At 33.3% G+C, this 15,535-nt stretch overlaps 1 protein-coding gene across 1 annotated transcript; it reads right to left on the reverse strand.

The window, feature by feature from the left end:
- Positions 1–13,398: 13,398 nt before the first annotated feature.
- Positions 13,399–14,995, reverse strand: Arp3 (Actin-related protein 3). Its single transcript, XM_090111036.1, has one exon. It carries the CDS (start codon positions 14,893–14,895, stop codon positions 13,639–13,641), a length of 1,257 nt encoding a protein of 418 aa, XP_089967162.1. The 5' UTR covers positions 14,896–14,995; the 3' UTR covers positions 13,399–13,638.
- Between the last annotated feature and the right edge of the window lie 540 nt (positions 14,996–15,535).

Here is a 15,535-nt window from a genome sequence, read left to right on the forward strand (position 1 = left end):
TTTCCAAGAAAAATCAGTACCTAGAATATTATTTTTCCTATTTCCCGACATCATGCATCGACAAAAAATCTATTTCGTAGTTGGAAAAATATATTTAAAATATAGTTATAGACATTTAATATTCAAATTTATAATAAGAGCAGAAAATATGAAAGCAGTAACAATATCTTCAAAGGATGAAGACTTCAAATAGTACTTAGAAAATAAATATATAATTATATAACATTAGTCAAAGGACATTTAAATATATAATGTGATAATAGTAGATGTTTCTGTCAAGGTGTTAGTCATAAGTAATCGTTAGCAGGAACTTTATTTTGCGCGCGAGTAGAGGCCATCAATCACCCAGTGATGGTGAATACCGAACCGAATGTAGATCAGACAAATTGAAAAATGAAATATAATTCCCTTGTCACACGGAGCGATAGGCAGTAAGCACGGAATAAAAACTGCTTCGATACCAAAAGTGGCATATTTGGCAAGGTTTCGTTAGGTCTCAACATCTAATTACTAATACTATCTCCTTGAAACATAGTTAAAATAGTTTTAAGTTATTGTTATGTAGTATCAGCCTGAGGCTTCGCAAACTTCATACCCAAATATTCCGGCCATAGTTTCCTATTATATGTAATTCCTGGAACCAATTGATGAGTGGCATTTGGTTTCGGCGATTCAGAGTAAGCTACCGATCATGGATCAGATGTAGGTAATATTAAACTATTGATTTTATTGAACCTCTATCTATAAACAAGACCATATTGTAAATAATATAATCCCTATGATTGATGTTTTAATTATATTTATACAAAATATTATTAAAACACAAATTATTTATTATTAAAGTGAAACTTTTATTACATCGTCACTTCACTTTTTGGTCTGTGTAGCGCATGTCGCGTGTATCGCGGCTGCCGAGTAGGTATACCTACTCGGCAGCCGACCGTCACGCGACATGCGCTACACTAAGCAGTGTTCGGAACCGTTCGAACAGTTTCACTTTTACCGTGGTTTCATAAAATTATTTCATTTTGCTATTTACTAGATATTTTGATATCTATCTTTACCTATAGCTGAAGACTTTGTTCTTTTGTTAATATTACGATAAAAATGTAATAAAATCAGGATATTTCCTTCCAAGGAATATTTCCTTTTGAGAGGACAAAGATGCATAAGGTCATCTATCTAGTTCTAGCTTTGAAACTTGCACATAAAAAGCCCTCCATAAATATAACAACCATTAATTTTTACTAATCCCTAATGTGCCAACTGCTCCCTCACACTAATGCGACATAACGTCTAATTTCCTAACACACATAATCTGATAACGGTATCATTTCACGAAAGGACCCGATGGTCACACGAGTATAATCCATCACCTTGGACCTCTGTCGGATACTGTTACTGGAACAATAATTGAAAAGCCTGATGCATGTTTTTGTATTTCACGTAACATGTAAAGTATAAATCATTTATTATGGGGAGTTGATTTGTTTCTAGCAAGTTTATGTAATAACTTATAGATTTCATCTTAGATATTTCGTACTAATGCTTTCTAACAATCAATCATTGTACATATTAAACATAATATTATTATCATGAACTAGGTACTTGAGACAGTGGATACAAACTAGCCACTTTTTTTAGCATTTATTATTACATAATACATCGTATAAAAATCACTCGTTATTAATTTCAATGATTTCGTTATATTTTAATCAGTTATATCGTTTATGTTCTAAGGTTAAGGTTATCGTTCATGAATAATAAAGAAAAAATAAACAAAAATTTGCTTACCAAAATATTGTAGCATCATCAAATTCATTTTATCCCTAACTAATAGAAAACCAAATACGATCATAATATTCATAATATTTGATGGAACATTTCTGTCACACACAGGGCTGTTAGGTATAGATAGCTATGGCCATTGACCATAATGGCAATACGCCGGTATAGAACCCGGGCCCATCACTTTCACGTTTCGTAGAGGGTCGGTATAACGAGCTGGCAGAGATCTCAGTTATAGCGGAACCAGTTTAATCTTCGTTTTATTTAGGGCACTTTGCCAATAGAAAACAGCCACTGTTCAAACTTAGCATACTTAGTAACAATAATTAATTTTAATCAGGAATTTTTGACGTGCATATCCAACAAAGTCCTTTGTGAACTCGATTATACGTGACATGTAAATGAAGATATATCTTCAATGTTGTTGAATTAAGATTAACGAGTTGAAACCTAAATATTCAAGTAGATTTTGGGTACGCATCCTCCATAAATTCATGAATCGCAATTCGCAATCATACATACGTTTCATATCTAATTGATTTGCTGTTTCGGCGCTGAGCGTTAATTCCTATTTAATTGCTTCTATTTTAGACGATAATTATTTAGGTTACTACAAACAAAAGTCGAAATTAGTTTCTATATTATAATGAAACTCAAACGTGTTTAGGTGAATTATGAATACCCGTGTCTTCTTGTGTGGCTCACTCATTTTACATAAGTTTCACAAGTCGAGTTTATTTATGGACAAGTAGGTGATCAGCCTTTCATAGAAGGACATAATATCGTGCCAGACTGAGATTTCTTTTTTGTTAATTCTCACCGACCCCACGGTTTTACACGCATGCATAAACCATTGTACTAAAGAGGCATTCACACTACAACATTTAAAAATAATGTGAAATTTTGTAAAGTGGTTGTTAATTATGATAAGTAATTTAATTAAAGTTGTCAAGCTCTACAATTTATTACACGCCGTTGTAACCTTCTTATTTATTTCTTAATCATTTATTTGTTAGATAACTGAACTAAATATAAGGTACTAATACCTATACTAAAGTGTATTGTTAAATTAATTTGTACGTATTTCTATGAAAATGTTTACGAAAATTACTCCACCAAAGCGTAGGTACTTATCATGCCTGATGTATTGATTTTATGAGATATTTTGGACGGAGCTAAAACGAGAATTGAGTGGGTCACAGCGTTGGATCGATGTGGACTACATTTTTAATTGTTACCTTTTGTATTTCTATTGTATGATCTAAATAAATAATTATAGAGCTTTCAATTCAAAGGGTAATGACCCTTAATTACAAGTCTTCTTTTAACACCTTATAAGGTTATTTATAGCTTACTTACTCTTAACAAATTATTTTGATAGAGTTTTCTGTGTCATCATTTTTATGTCTTTTATAAGTTAGTATTTGTTGTTAAAAGTTCCATGAAATGTATTTGTTACTAAGTGAATTATCATTCAACTATCTACAATTATTAATGTACAATGTAAGTAGAGATAACTAATAAGTAATCCATACTTAATATTATAAATGCGAAAGTAACTCTGTCTGTCTGTCTGTTACTCAATCACGCCTTAACTACTGAACCAATTTGCATGAAATTTTGGTATAGAGATATTTTGATACCCGAGAAAGGACATAGGCTACTTTTTACCGGAAAATCCCGGAGATCCCACGGGAACGGGAACTATGCGGGTTTTAGGGCGGCGGGCGAAGCCGCGGGCGGAAAGCTAGTTATTTATAAAACAGGATGTACCTATGTTACATAACAAAAATATGCTTTTATAAAGTATTCTGTGCAATGTCTGTCTCAATCAAGAATTTTAAGTTCAAACTGAATTTTTATTTAAACCCTCAAATGTTGCCTGCGGACATGTTCAAACCCGATGTCAATCATATTAGCGCCATATGCATAAAACCACATATGGCTACAATAAACAATGATATACGTATTTGTTTCTATGCAATTCCTTTACAGCTTTACACCATTACTTTTTACACGTTTTTCTTGATTTAAGCTTTTTCAAAATAAAACAATCCAATCATCGTGTGAATGCAATTAAAAATACAAACCTACAACAAAGGCCTGTATTTTATGCTTAATTACCTAATGTTTTCTGCAAAATCGAAGTGAAGCAATAGCCAGACGTTTATTCAAATGCACAAGAACAACAAATACAATATGGACTAAATATATGATTTTTAAAAATTCATGTGGGCTTGTGTTCTCTGCTACTAATATATTCTGTGCCTAGACCCATAATGTCGTCTGAAAGGTTTTTGTGGTGTGCATTAAAAATTCCAAATAAACAAAAAAGGAGGAAACGTCTCAAAGGCACTTGTAGTCTGGCGTGCTTTTATATGAAGTCTGGAGAGCGGCGGACTGCTAGCGCCTAATCTACGGCTTGACATTGAGATGTGCATCAATTATTTACCTATTTTAAGTCTAAAACGGGTTATTTGATGATGAATAAGTAACTAAAATATATCTGTCACGCTACATATTACAACAGAATTCCATGAGAATTCCTCATAATATTAAACAGTTTAGTAGTTCTAAATTTAAAACTTATATACTTAAAAAATGTACTAGTTCAGAGAGCCTACTATAGTATTAAGGAATATATGGACGCTAAAAACCCATGGAGGGTTGTCGCGTAAAAACAACAGGACAGTTCTTTGGCATATTATTATAATTTATAATATAATATGATGTTACATATGTATTTTGTAAAATTAAATTGTAAAACTGACATGATTTAAAAGAGCAACTATGGAGTTTCTTGCCGGTTCTTCTCCGTAGATACTGCTTTCCGAATCGGTGGAAAATGTTCAAAATATTTAAGGACGTTTCAAAAGTGCTTCTAGAAGAAGTCTCATTGAATAAATAAGTCAGTTTAACTGAAAAGGGTAGAACGATAGAATGGTAAGCAATTTGATCTGATAGTATTGTAATTCAGCGTGAAAAAAATAATGTACCATACCCATTATTATTACCTACTGAAAACTGTCACAAATATAGCATTTCAGAAACTTATAATAAAACGTTGAACATCTGCTCTAGCAACTATAATTTTTGTGTATTTTTAATATGGCTTCACTGAACTGATCTTTATGAATTTTTTTACGCTCGAACAATTTCAGTTTCGCCAGAAACATTAAAAATAACTCGCACGAAAATTTTAATCTTAAATTCGTAATAACAAATGCGCAAAATATATGGCACTTTAGTCTTTAGTAACGTTGCAGTCAGAATTAAAAACTCATTCATGTTATTCATTATTTTTGACTGGAAACAAAATAATTCTGTCCCTCTCAACGCCCATTCATCGGGCTCCTCGAAATTCTTTAAAACAACAGCTTATACGGAACAGTAGGTAGGTATTCCGAAAACGCATAATGAAAGATCGCGGTAGGTACCTACGTCGTACGGAAAGCTCAAAGGGTATGTAAAAACAATGGTGCACTTAGCAATTGGCCGGGAATACTGACAAAACGAGGGCTTACTTTTAATAAAATATCTCATAAATTCATAATATATAAAAAAACTTATGCTTGAAATAAACTTATGTAGCTCGCAACAGTATAACAGGAGCACGTAGTCTTTGAAGTATATAGTAGAAATCATATAAGTGAGACCACCACCTGAAATTACGGCACAAAATAATGTTCTAGTAAAAGAAAAATAATGTGTTGTTAGAAAACAAATTATAAGTACATAGAATGTAATATAATGTACTTTTTACATACCTATTTAAACAACATAAAAGCGAAAAAATCATTTATCCAATAATATATGTAAAACATTCATCACATACTCACGTTAGTGTAGACGTATGCACTTTTTAATTGAAATAAATAAAATCAACTTCTAAGCTAGAAACTGCTCCCGACCTTTCGAAAGTTGCCAAGATTTCCTATTACCGCAATGCTCGGCTCGAACTTTACTTAGTCTACAGAAACCAACTATTTTATTTACTTTTCTTATGTGGCAAATACTGGAAAAGGAAGTGAAACGACATTGTGTTATATTATTTTACTAGTTCAGTATTTTTAAAGAATTCTACATGTAATATTTATTTTCTTGGATGTGTTGGCTCAATTTTTGTAAGTAGGTAAATATTGTGCTGTATCACCAGTCCTCTAACTAAATGCGTAAATATGTGAATTGCGAACTAGTAGTCTAATTCTAATAAATCTATTGACACAGTTGAGCACTCTTCGAACTCTTACCTACAGACTATCTTCATTATGTTATCGTGGAAGGTCAAGGCTAGGTCGCAAACTTATTTCAATAAGATTGCAACCTTAAACCTTACCCCTCCATTTCCTTCCAATTTGCAATATTCAATACCTAAATTGACCAAAACCTTATTATGACAATTAACATTGTAATTATTAATTACTGTAAATGCGTGTTAGTGTCGATAGTAGTGCCTGAAAAAAATATTTGGTTTTATTTTAAATAACTGAAATAAGAACATTTTCAATCCTTTAAAACTGCTGGGAAGAAAAATATCCCCCTAGACATAATATATCTACTCAATGCCAAGCCATTATTCATTAGCTATTTACTTATCTACATTTGTTACCAACCGGCAACAAAACTTAAAAAACATAAACCGTTCTCTGGTGCTGTCGGTTAAAAAACAAAACTCGGATACTCTGAAAGAATGTACCTAGATATAATCTGCAATATTAAAAAATCGTTCACAATCTTCGCTCAATCCCTCTACTTTAGCATCCCAAATGACGATCTTTTGTATTAAATCGTAGTGACATACAAGCATGAAGCACGTTCAGAGGGCGGTGCCGCGGTCTAATTAGTGTGCTTTGTAAAAACACCCCACGATACGGTATAAAAGTTAATTGCTTCCAGTAATATCGGGATCAATATGCGTGCCTTTTGCTCGTGTGCATGTACGTGGCTGCATTCACCCGTATTAGCGCATAAGCTTTCCGATTATAAGTACGTATTCAGGTTCTTTTAGAATTTAGGTCTACCGTGTAGGTATATAATTTAGATGTTGCATTTTTTTCTAGCAGCAAATAACAAAAAAAGTTCGAAATTTATGGTACGGGAGCTATTAACGTTGAAAAAGAAGTCATTTTAGTATAGCTGGTTTTTTGATATATTGTTCCTCTAGCTATTTCGGTTAGAGTCCGCGCAGTCTGGCTGGCCGGAGTGGTTGCGTTCAGTAGTGCGCATCTTATCTGCACAGGAAATTATCCTTAATTTAAAGTCATTTTTTAACGCGTAATTTTTAAACTTTTGCCTTTAGATAGATCCATCAATCATAATTTTTTTATTGCAAGACGTTTTTTTCGTTGTTAAATAGGTGCCAGACGCAATTTTTAATTTCGTTTTTATAAAAAATTCAAATTATTTTAGAATGTCTGTAAATTTCATATTATGTTCTTCAAACATAATATAATCTAAAATTAATTAGCCAGACGCTACTTCGATTGTTAAGTATTAAATATGTACAAATAAAAACGTAGTGAAAGTAGGTAAGTAGGTATAACAATTTGATGATTGTGTATATGGAGAGATAGTTTAAAGTGCAAGAGAGATAGAAAGGGTCGGCCGCGAAAATTAAATAACAATAAAAATAGCTTCTTTTTTTCGAAAATATACCTAAGATGCATAGAAATTGAATTGTTCCTACTCTAGGATTCCCTGTGTTGTGGGAACAAGTACCTTCCATTGGTACATTTTATTCCTTAGGCTAAAAAATAAACTATTAGGGTCACAGACATGTATATTTAAGTAGACAACGCAAGTACCGCGATCTGTATGAAAACCAAGCGTGTCATATTTTTTGTACTGACCTTGACGCGTTATGACGTCACGAGCGCTTTTTAGTGATGTTAATTTCATTTTACGCTAAATCGATTAGGCCGCCACTCGCGCGGCGATTCTAGTATCGTCCTATCCCATCGAAGTAAATCGAAAGAAATCAGATCAAACTAGATCTATGTCTAAGAGGTAGTCAAATAAATGAATCGTAATCGATTACTAAATCGATTCAAGACAGAAAAATGATAATTACCATAGACAGAGGGATGATAAAATAAAGTTATAAACCTTTTAATATTCTAACAAGTACACTAATGTGTTTTAGCTTTTTCTTACATATGCCCATTGAGTTACCATGTACTACGTACTAGAGAGGCCATCGAAAGAAAGTAATGAAACTGTCAATCAATCAATCTTTATGTCCCGTTGCATCGATCCATTTTCCTTTTATGTTCGGGTTACTTGGAAAACTGAAAAAACAAACATAGTCTAAGCAATAAGGAGTTTTTTTAAAAAACTCCCAAGATGACACTTTAACTAATGGCGTCCATGTCATAATATTTATTTTTAGTACCTTTGTATTAAAATACTTAAAAGTTCTAGGTCAAGTCGTATTAAATGACAAAAAAAATCTATGCCCTTTTTTCTGAAAAATTGCTCCTACAAATTATCATTTTTCTGTTCGATTATAAAATCGATTAGAATCGAGAACTGTTGCATCAAATGAACATCACTAACCACAAAATTGGACAGAAAAATGAGAACAGAAAAATGAGAAGACGCTATTCATTGCTTGTTATCATACGACGCGATCTTTACCGTGCCAAGTAAAAGCCGCAATGTATTCCGAATCATTTCGTATGATTTGGTATCCGTGTTTGTCACGATCGTTTTCCACAGATATTCTTTATTTGATTTTAAAATAAATAGTGCATATTCTGATTAGAAAATTACTTACCGGTGGAAGGAAACATCTCTGCTAACTCGGCCACTCACAGCTGTGGAGTTTCTACAGTTTATAACGTCGCAATTCGGCATTTTACTTTATTCAGCTTCACGTCTTTCCTTGGCGAACTGCAAGCGCGGACTGAGTGTAGGCCAGCGTCAAGTAAGTTTCATTAACATAGTTTGGACACGGGAAGTACATACACTCGCTTAGTCTATCTTGATACATGTCCGTGATTAGGGTACATCAACAATCTTCTATACAAAACAATTTTTTTATTACTTATCTATTAAGTTATGGGTTTAAATGAAAACAGCGATTACATAAACTTATGTATATTGTTTCCAATAGCACATTGCCTAATACCACACATTACACACCGCGTACAAGAAGAAAAAGAACCACAAACAAAATACAGTGTTGCCAATACAAGTTAAATTTTCTAATCACTACATAGTATAAAACAAAGTCGCTTTCCCTGTCCCTATGTCCCTATGTCCCTATATCCCTATGTCCCTTTGTACGCTTAAATCTTTGAAACTACGCAACGGATTTTGATGCGGTTTTTTTTAATAGATAGAGTGATTCAAGAGGAAGGTTTATATGTATAATAACATCCATTAAATAGTGGAGAAGTACTGTTATTTTTGAGTTTTCTAATGTGATGTCGTAAATAATTACATTTTTCCGCTTATATTGCAAACGCAGGCTGAACCCTACGAGTTTTATCAAAATAATGTACTAAGTATTGTACACATTGAAAAGGTCTACAGAAAAGTCCGCGATGGTATATTATGTCTATCTCTTATGGATAACCCACAATAACTTTTTTTTGTCATTTACTTTTTACGACAAATAATGGATAATTTTCGAAGCGATTTTAATAAATACAGCATTAATCCTTAACCAATTAAATACCTTGAATACATTGTTCATTTAATATAGATCTATATGGCCCTTTATACCGTATGATTTAAGTGAATATTTTCGAAGATATTACAGATTTAAAAATTGCGGGACGTAGCGTTTGAGGCGGTACCGGCCGGCCGCCATTGCACCCGTGCGAAGCCGGGGCGGGTCGCTAGTATATATCTAATATTAACTAGCGACCCGCCCGGCCCTGGCTTCGCACGGGTGCAATAATCGCTAAATACACTACAGAAAAACTGTGAACGTTGAATATAAAAACATAGCGGCCCGCTCCGGCTTCGCACGGGTATAAAATACTAGCTTTCCGCCTGCGGCTTCGCCCGCGTTTTCAAAGAAAAACCCGCATAGTTCCCGTTCCCGTGGGATTTCCGGGATAAAACCTAGCCTATGTTACTCGTGGATAATGTAGCTTTCGAATGGTGAAAGAATTTTTAAAATCGGTCCAGTAGTTTATGAGCCTATTCATTACAATCAAACAAACAAACAAACAAAGCTTTCCTCTTTATAATATTAGTGTAGATATAGCCGGGCGGCCGGCTGGTACCGCCGCAAACGCTACGTCCCGCAATTTTTAAATCTGTAATATCTTCGAAAATATTCACTTAAATCCATGTGTAAAAGGCCATATAGATCTATATTAAATGAACAATGTATTCAAGGTCTTTAATTGGTTAAGGATTAATGCTGTATTGGTTAAAATCGCTTCGAAAATTAGCCATTATTTGTCGTAAAAAGTAAATGATAAAAAAAGTTATTGTGGGTTATCCATAAGAGATAGACATATACCATCACGGACTTTTCTCTAGACCTTTTCAATGTAGTTAGTACATTATTTTGATAAAACTCGTAGGGTGCCTCCGTTTGCACTGTAAGTGGAAAAATTGTAATTATTTACGTAATCACATTAGAAACCTCAAAAATAACAGTAGGTACTTCTCCACTATTTAATGGATGTTATTATACATATAAACCTCCCAATTGAATCACTCTATCTATTTAAAAAAACCACATCAAAATCCGTTGCGTAGTTTCAAAGATTTAAAGAGACATGGGGACAGAGAAAGCGACTTTTTTTTATACCTACTATGTAGTGATGATGATAACAATATTAATTCATTAATCTTAATTCTTAATATACCTATATACATAAATCTCGTGTCATAATGTTTGTCCTCAATGGACTCCTAAACCACTTAACCGATTATAATAAAATTCGCACACCATGTGCAGTTCGATTCAACTTGAGAGATAGGATAGTTTATACATGTAGGTACCACGGGCGAAGCCGGGGCGGACCGCTAGTATACCTACCTATATAAATTCATGCTAACTACTTTAGTTAAATTCAATACAAACTTAAACATGCGTGTGTGTGTGTGTGTTCACGTGTGTGTGTTCACGTGTGTGTGTCGTGTGTGGTGTGGTGTGTGTGTGTTGTGTGTGTGTACGTGTGTACATCAATATTGAAACAAACTTTCTAGTTGTTTACAGATGATGGAATATTGGAAAACAATAACAATTCCTTAGACGGTAACATAAATAATTCTGACAGTGTGAGGAAAGATGATGATGATGATGATGATGATTATGAAGATGGCTTTTTAAATTTAACAATGTAATTGTTTAACCTTCATTGATATAGTTTTTATTCCATTCTTTTCAATGTATGGTAACTTTAATTTATTTTTCACTTTTATGTTTTTTTTTCATTTTAGCTTTTATTTATAAGAACAAGTGTAAATAATATTGTATTCTTGCAATTATTTCCTGTCGCATAGTTAAAATACACTAGCTGATGAGCTGCATGCTTCATTACTTTTTTTTATTTATACACATTATTTAATACTTAACAATCGAATTAGCGTCTGGCTAATTAATTTTAGATTATATTATGTTTGAAGAACATAATATGAAATTTACAGACATTCTAAAATAATTTGAATTTTTTATAAAAACGAAATAAAAAATTGCGTCTGGTACCTATTTAACAACGAAAAAAACGTCTTGCAATAAAAAAATTATGTCTGATGGATCTATCTTAAGGTAAAATATTAAAAATTACGCGTTAAAAAATGACTTCAAATTAGGGAAATTATCCTGTGCAGATGAGATGCGCACTAAAAAACGCAACCACTGCGACCAGCCAGACAGCCCGGACTCTAACCGAAATAGCAAGAGGAACAGTATATCAAAGAACCAACTATACTAAAATGCTCTCTTGTCAACGTTGGTAGCTCCTATACGATTAAATTAACATTATAAACCGAGATTTTATTAAGTATGTTTGGCATACCTAGTATAACAGCAGATCACTCGTATCGAAAAGCAATATAGCTGTTGCTGAAAGGGTTATTAGAAAAACATTAGGATAAGTATGTCAATTACGTAGATACAATAAGGAAAGGCTTTGGTAAAAAATCTGTAGCACACTGTATATTTTATAAGAAGGTATAAAATTTTCATATGTAAGATATGGGATATGGATAAGATGGACGGTAAAGCACGGAATCAATTAGGTATATCCTGCAAAAATGCATAGGTACCTACACTGCACCGCACAAAAACCCCTAGCATAATAATGATGATGTAAATTTTATTAATTACATAGGTAAGTACATTATTATGTTGTCCCCACTATTCTTTATTATTAACTAGCTGCTTGGCTCTGCTTTGACCCGGTAAGTTATCTGTTCTCCAAGGTTCTCACTTCTCCGTCAGCCGTAGGTTACACGAGTTTTGTGTAGTGTTTATCAAACTGAACTTAGCTGAAATTTTTTTAACGATTGACAAATATTTACAAGGCGTCTAGAAGAGTTCTATCACTTCATCCGTTCGTAACTAATCACTAGGTTTTTTTTCAATTACCTACCTAATGTTGATTTTTGAAAATCTGTCGAAAACTATACTGAAAATATTCAAAATGTGAAATGACTTTCAATATTCAGTATCAAATGCATAATATTATTTTTCTAAAGTAGGTAAGTATACGTAGGACGAAACTGAACTCTAGAGCTAATTAGTGGAAACCAAAGCGGGATATGCAATAAATGGGTGTTCAACGCGACATGACAAAATGAAAGGATTGGGCCTGGCAATTATTTATGAACAAAAATAGCTTAGAAAAATAGGTAAGTACCAATTTTTAAAGTAGATGTAGGTATCATTCAAATATCTGGGGATTTACAGCTTATTCCCGGCAGTATCGAGATATAAATAAATCGAGATCAATCCGGTTACTTATATTGGTAATTAGTATTTAGTAACTAGTAACTACCTACTATTAAAAACTGTGGTTCATTACAAAATTAATCTAGTTCATAAATTTCCACCTAGGTAACTACTTCGATAATATAATAAATACCGTTCTATCCGGATATAAAATTTGAATAAGTTGCAAAGTAAAAAATAAAAATTCAACATCGAAGTTGAATCAAAATCGTCGTGGAATATATTATTTCGATGGAAGTCTTCTGTAACTTTTTGTATTTGATTCAATTTTCATTTGCACGCCATCTATTGAACCTACTTATAACTATTACAATGTTGTTAAAACTATGGTCTATGTCTATGAGTGTGTTATGAGTCATAACATGTTTGAAAAGTATGAAAAAGTTGTGATAACAAGTAATAATTAATAAATAATAATGATATTGAATAAAAGTTACGAGTTTCGAAGAATTAACGATACGATAGGAGTAAAATGTTAAATGTAAAAAATATTATTTTAAAAAAATGATTCCTTATTATAATAAGATAATAAGGAATCATTTATGATGATAAGATTTTACAGATTATAATCTGTAAAATCTTATTGAATGACTTTGTAGATGAACACAAATGTTGAATTTCAAGAGCACTAATTGTCTCACTAAGGGAAAGAAAACGAAAAGGACAGAGGTATAAAATAAAACAAAGCATATTTATAAATCTTACTATTTGGCTGTGGCTGGAATGCAATACATTAAATGCTTATCAAAGTCCAGCAATATTATCATAATGAGTGTTTAAAGTAACACATTTATCCTATAGTAAATTATAAACACATAAAATAATGAATAAGTCTTGATTGAATTAATAAGTAATATGAATTTAGTCTTATTTATAAATTTCAATAAATTGTAATTTAAAATTAAATACTGGCAGTAAGTAATAATATATTATGTCATGGTGCCGAAAACGGGGTTGTGCCTGCAAATGCTCGGACCATACTCCATATAAGCTTGCTTGCTGTGACAGACTTGATAAAACTCAGGTGTAGAACCAAGCATACTTCCTCCAAACCAAACTGCATATCTCTGCATGTTGTGTGAGATGACTTGAACATCAATGGGCTTGGGTGTAATGCGACCCTCAGACAACATTGTGGATAACTTCAGCCTTGCATCCACAGTCCTCTTTATATCCCTTTGCAGTCTCCTTCCAAAGTCTCGGAACATAGTTGATCCTCCAGACAGCACAATGTTTCCATACAACCCTCGCCTAACATCTATTGGACAACTCTGAATAACCTCATCGACCATTTCATTAAGTGGCACTGTAAAATCAGCATTAGAAAACTCTGGATGGAAGAAAATTTCAGGACCCAGGAACCTTTCATATCCAACATCAACAGAGAATGGGTTTTTGGTGATTGCATTTATACCTGTATATTTCTTCATCCATTTAGCGGGGTCTGAATCATATTTTGCAAACTCCTTTGCGATATCTGGGCAGATATAACTGTATCTTTCTTTGATTGCTTTCGCTGTTTCCAAGCTTTGTTCAGGAGGGATGCCTACTTCACGTTCTCGGAGGAGGGATTGAATGAAGGAAGTGATATTCCTTCCAGCAATGGGAATGTGTTTAATACATGAGCCAATTACATACCCTTCAGCGACAGGAACAATGTGAGTCACACCATCACCACTGTCTACAACAATACCAGTGAATGTGCGACCTGCGGACGTACGAGACTTCCATGACGCCGCTAGAGCGAGGACAGCCTGCACTGCTATGTACAAACCAGGCACATTGAATGACTCAAACATTATCTCAGCTAAATACTCTCTATTCTCGGGCGTGTTCAATGGCGGCTCCGTTATCAAGAAATGATGATCTTCCGGTTCAGCTCGTAGATATTTGAAAATGCATTGCTCGATGTACCTTTCCATAAGATCCCAATCTTCGACCAATCCATGACGTACTGGGTACTTGACGGAATAGCCCGTAGCTTCAAATGCTTCATCGCCGATGAAGAAATCCAAATCTTCTACGGCTTTAGTCATACGTCTTGTGCTTTGATCTCCCACTTTAGCCGTTTCCTTTATCGCTATGGCTGACGGAATGATAAACTGCGGCTCCTTATTACCGGCGAATCCTAATTTGGTGTAGCCCGTACCCACGTCTATTACACATGCCGGTAAATGATCACCCATTTTTATTTTATTGCTAAATTATAGTACAAATAATATTAATTACAAAATAAAATATTGGGTGCGGTAAAGTGAAATCACTAGGTATATTTCTGAGTTTGACATTGACAAGTCATTGATTGATGACAAATCCTTATAATTTCTTTACACAATTTAAATGACATACATACAAGTCTTTTAGTAACTAGTATTTTAATATGTACATAGAAAATAAAATCCAGCTTTGTTTTCGATATTGAAGATTAGATGCTTCATTATCTGATAACATAGACCTTATAACTTTTACCCAAGCATCTAGAAATAGGAAGTGGCTTCGCTCAGCTGCATGTCACGTTACAGAAGCGCCTTATTTGCTTAGATCATTACTTATGTATGATCTATGTAAATTTGTAAGTCAGTTCCAAAATCTAGAATGGCGTATGTGCGTTTAACAGACTGATAAAATTGAAATAGGTACTGTAAAATAAATAATAATAATAATGGGTGTTATTATCATAATTTTCTTTCCCAAGTTTTAGTCTACGTATCTTTTCTAGATAAGAAATTTCATTCAAATCAGTTCAATAATTTAATGGTAGGTAATATTGTAATATACGTATAGTAATAATAATAGTAATGTATATAACTTCTTTCTTTTTAACTT

Source organism: Colias eurytheme, chromosome 16, assembly GCF_061535395.1.
Source record: "Colias eurytheme isolate Ceu_HAF_F1 chromosome 16, ilColEury1 Martin Lab GWU primary, whole genome shotgun sequence".
In the NCBI taxonomy this organism is placed as follows: Eukaryota; Metazoa; Arthropoda; class Insecta; order Lepidoptera; family Pieridae; genus Colias; species Colias eurytheme.

Excerpts from the sequence above, each read along its gene's own strand:
- Arp3 (XM_090111036.1), bottom strand. The coding sequence starts at position 14,895 with ATGGGTGATCATTTACCGGCATGTGTAATAGACGTGGGTACGGGCTAC.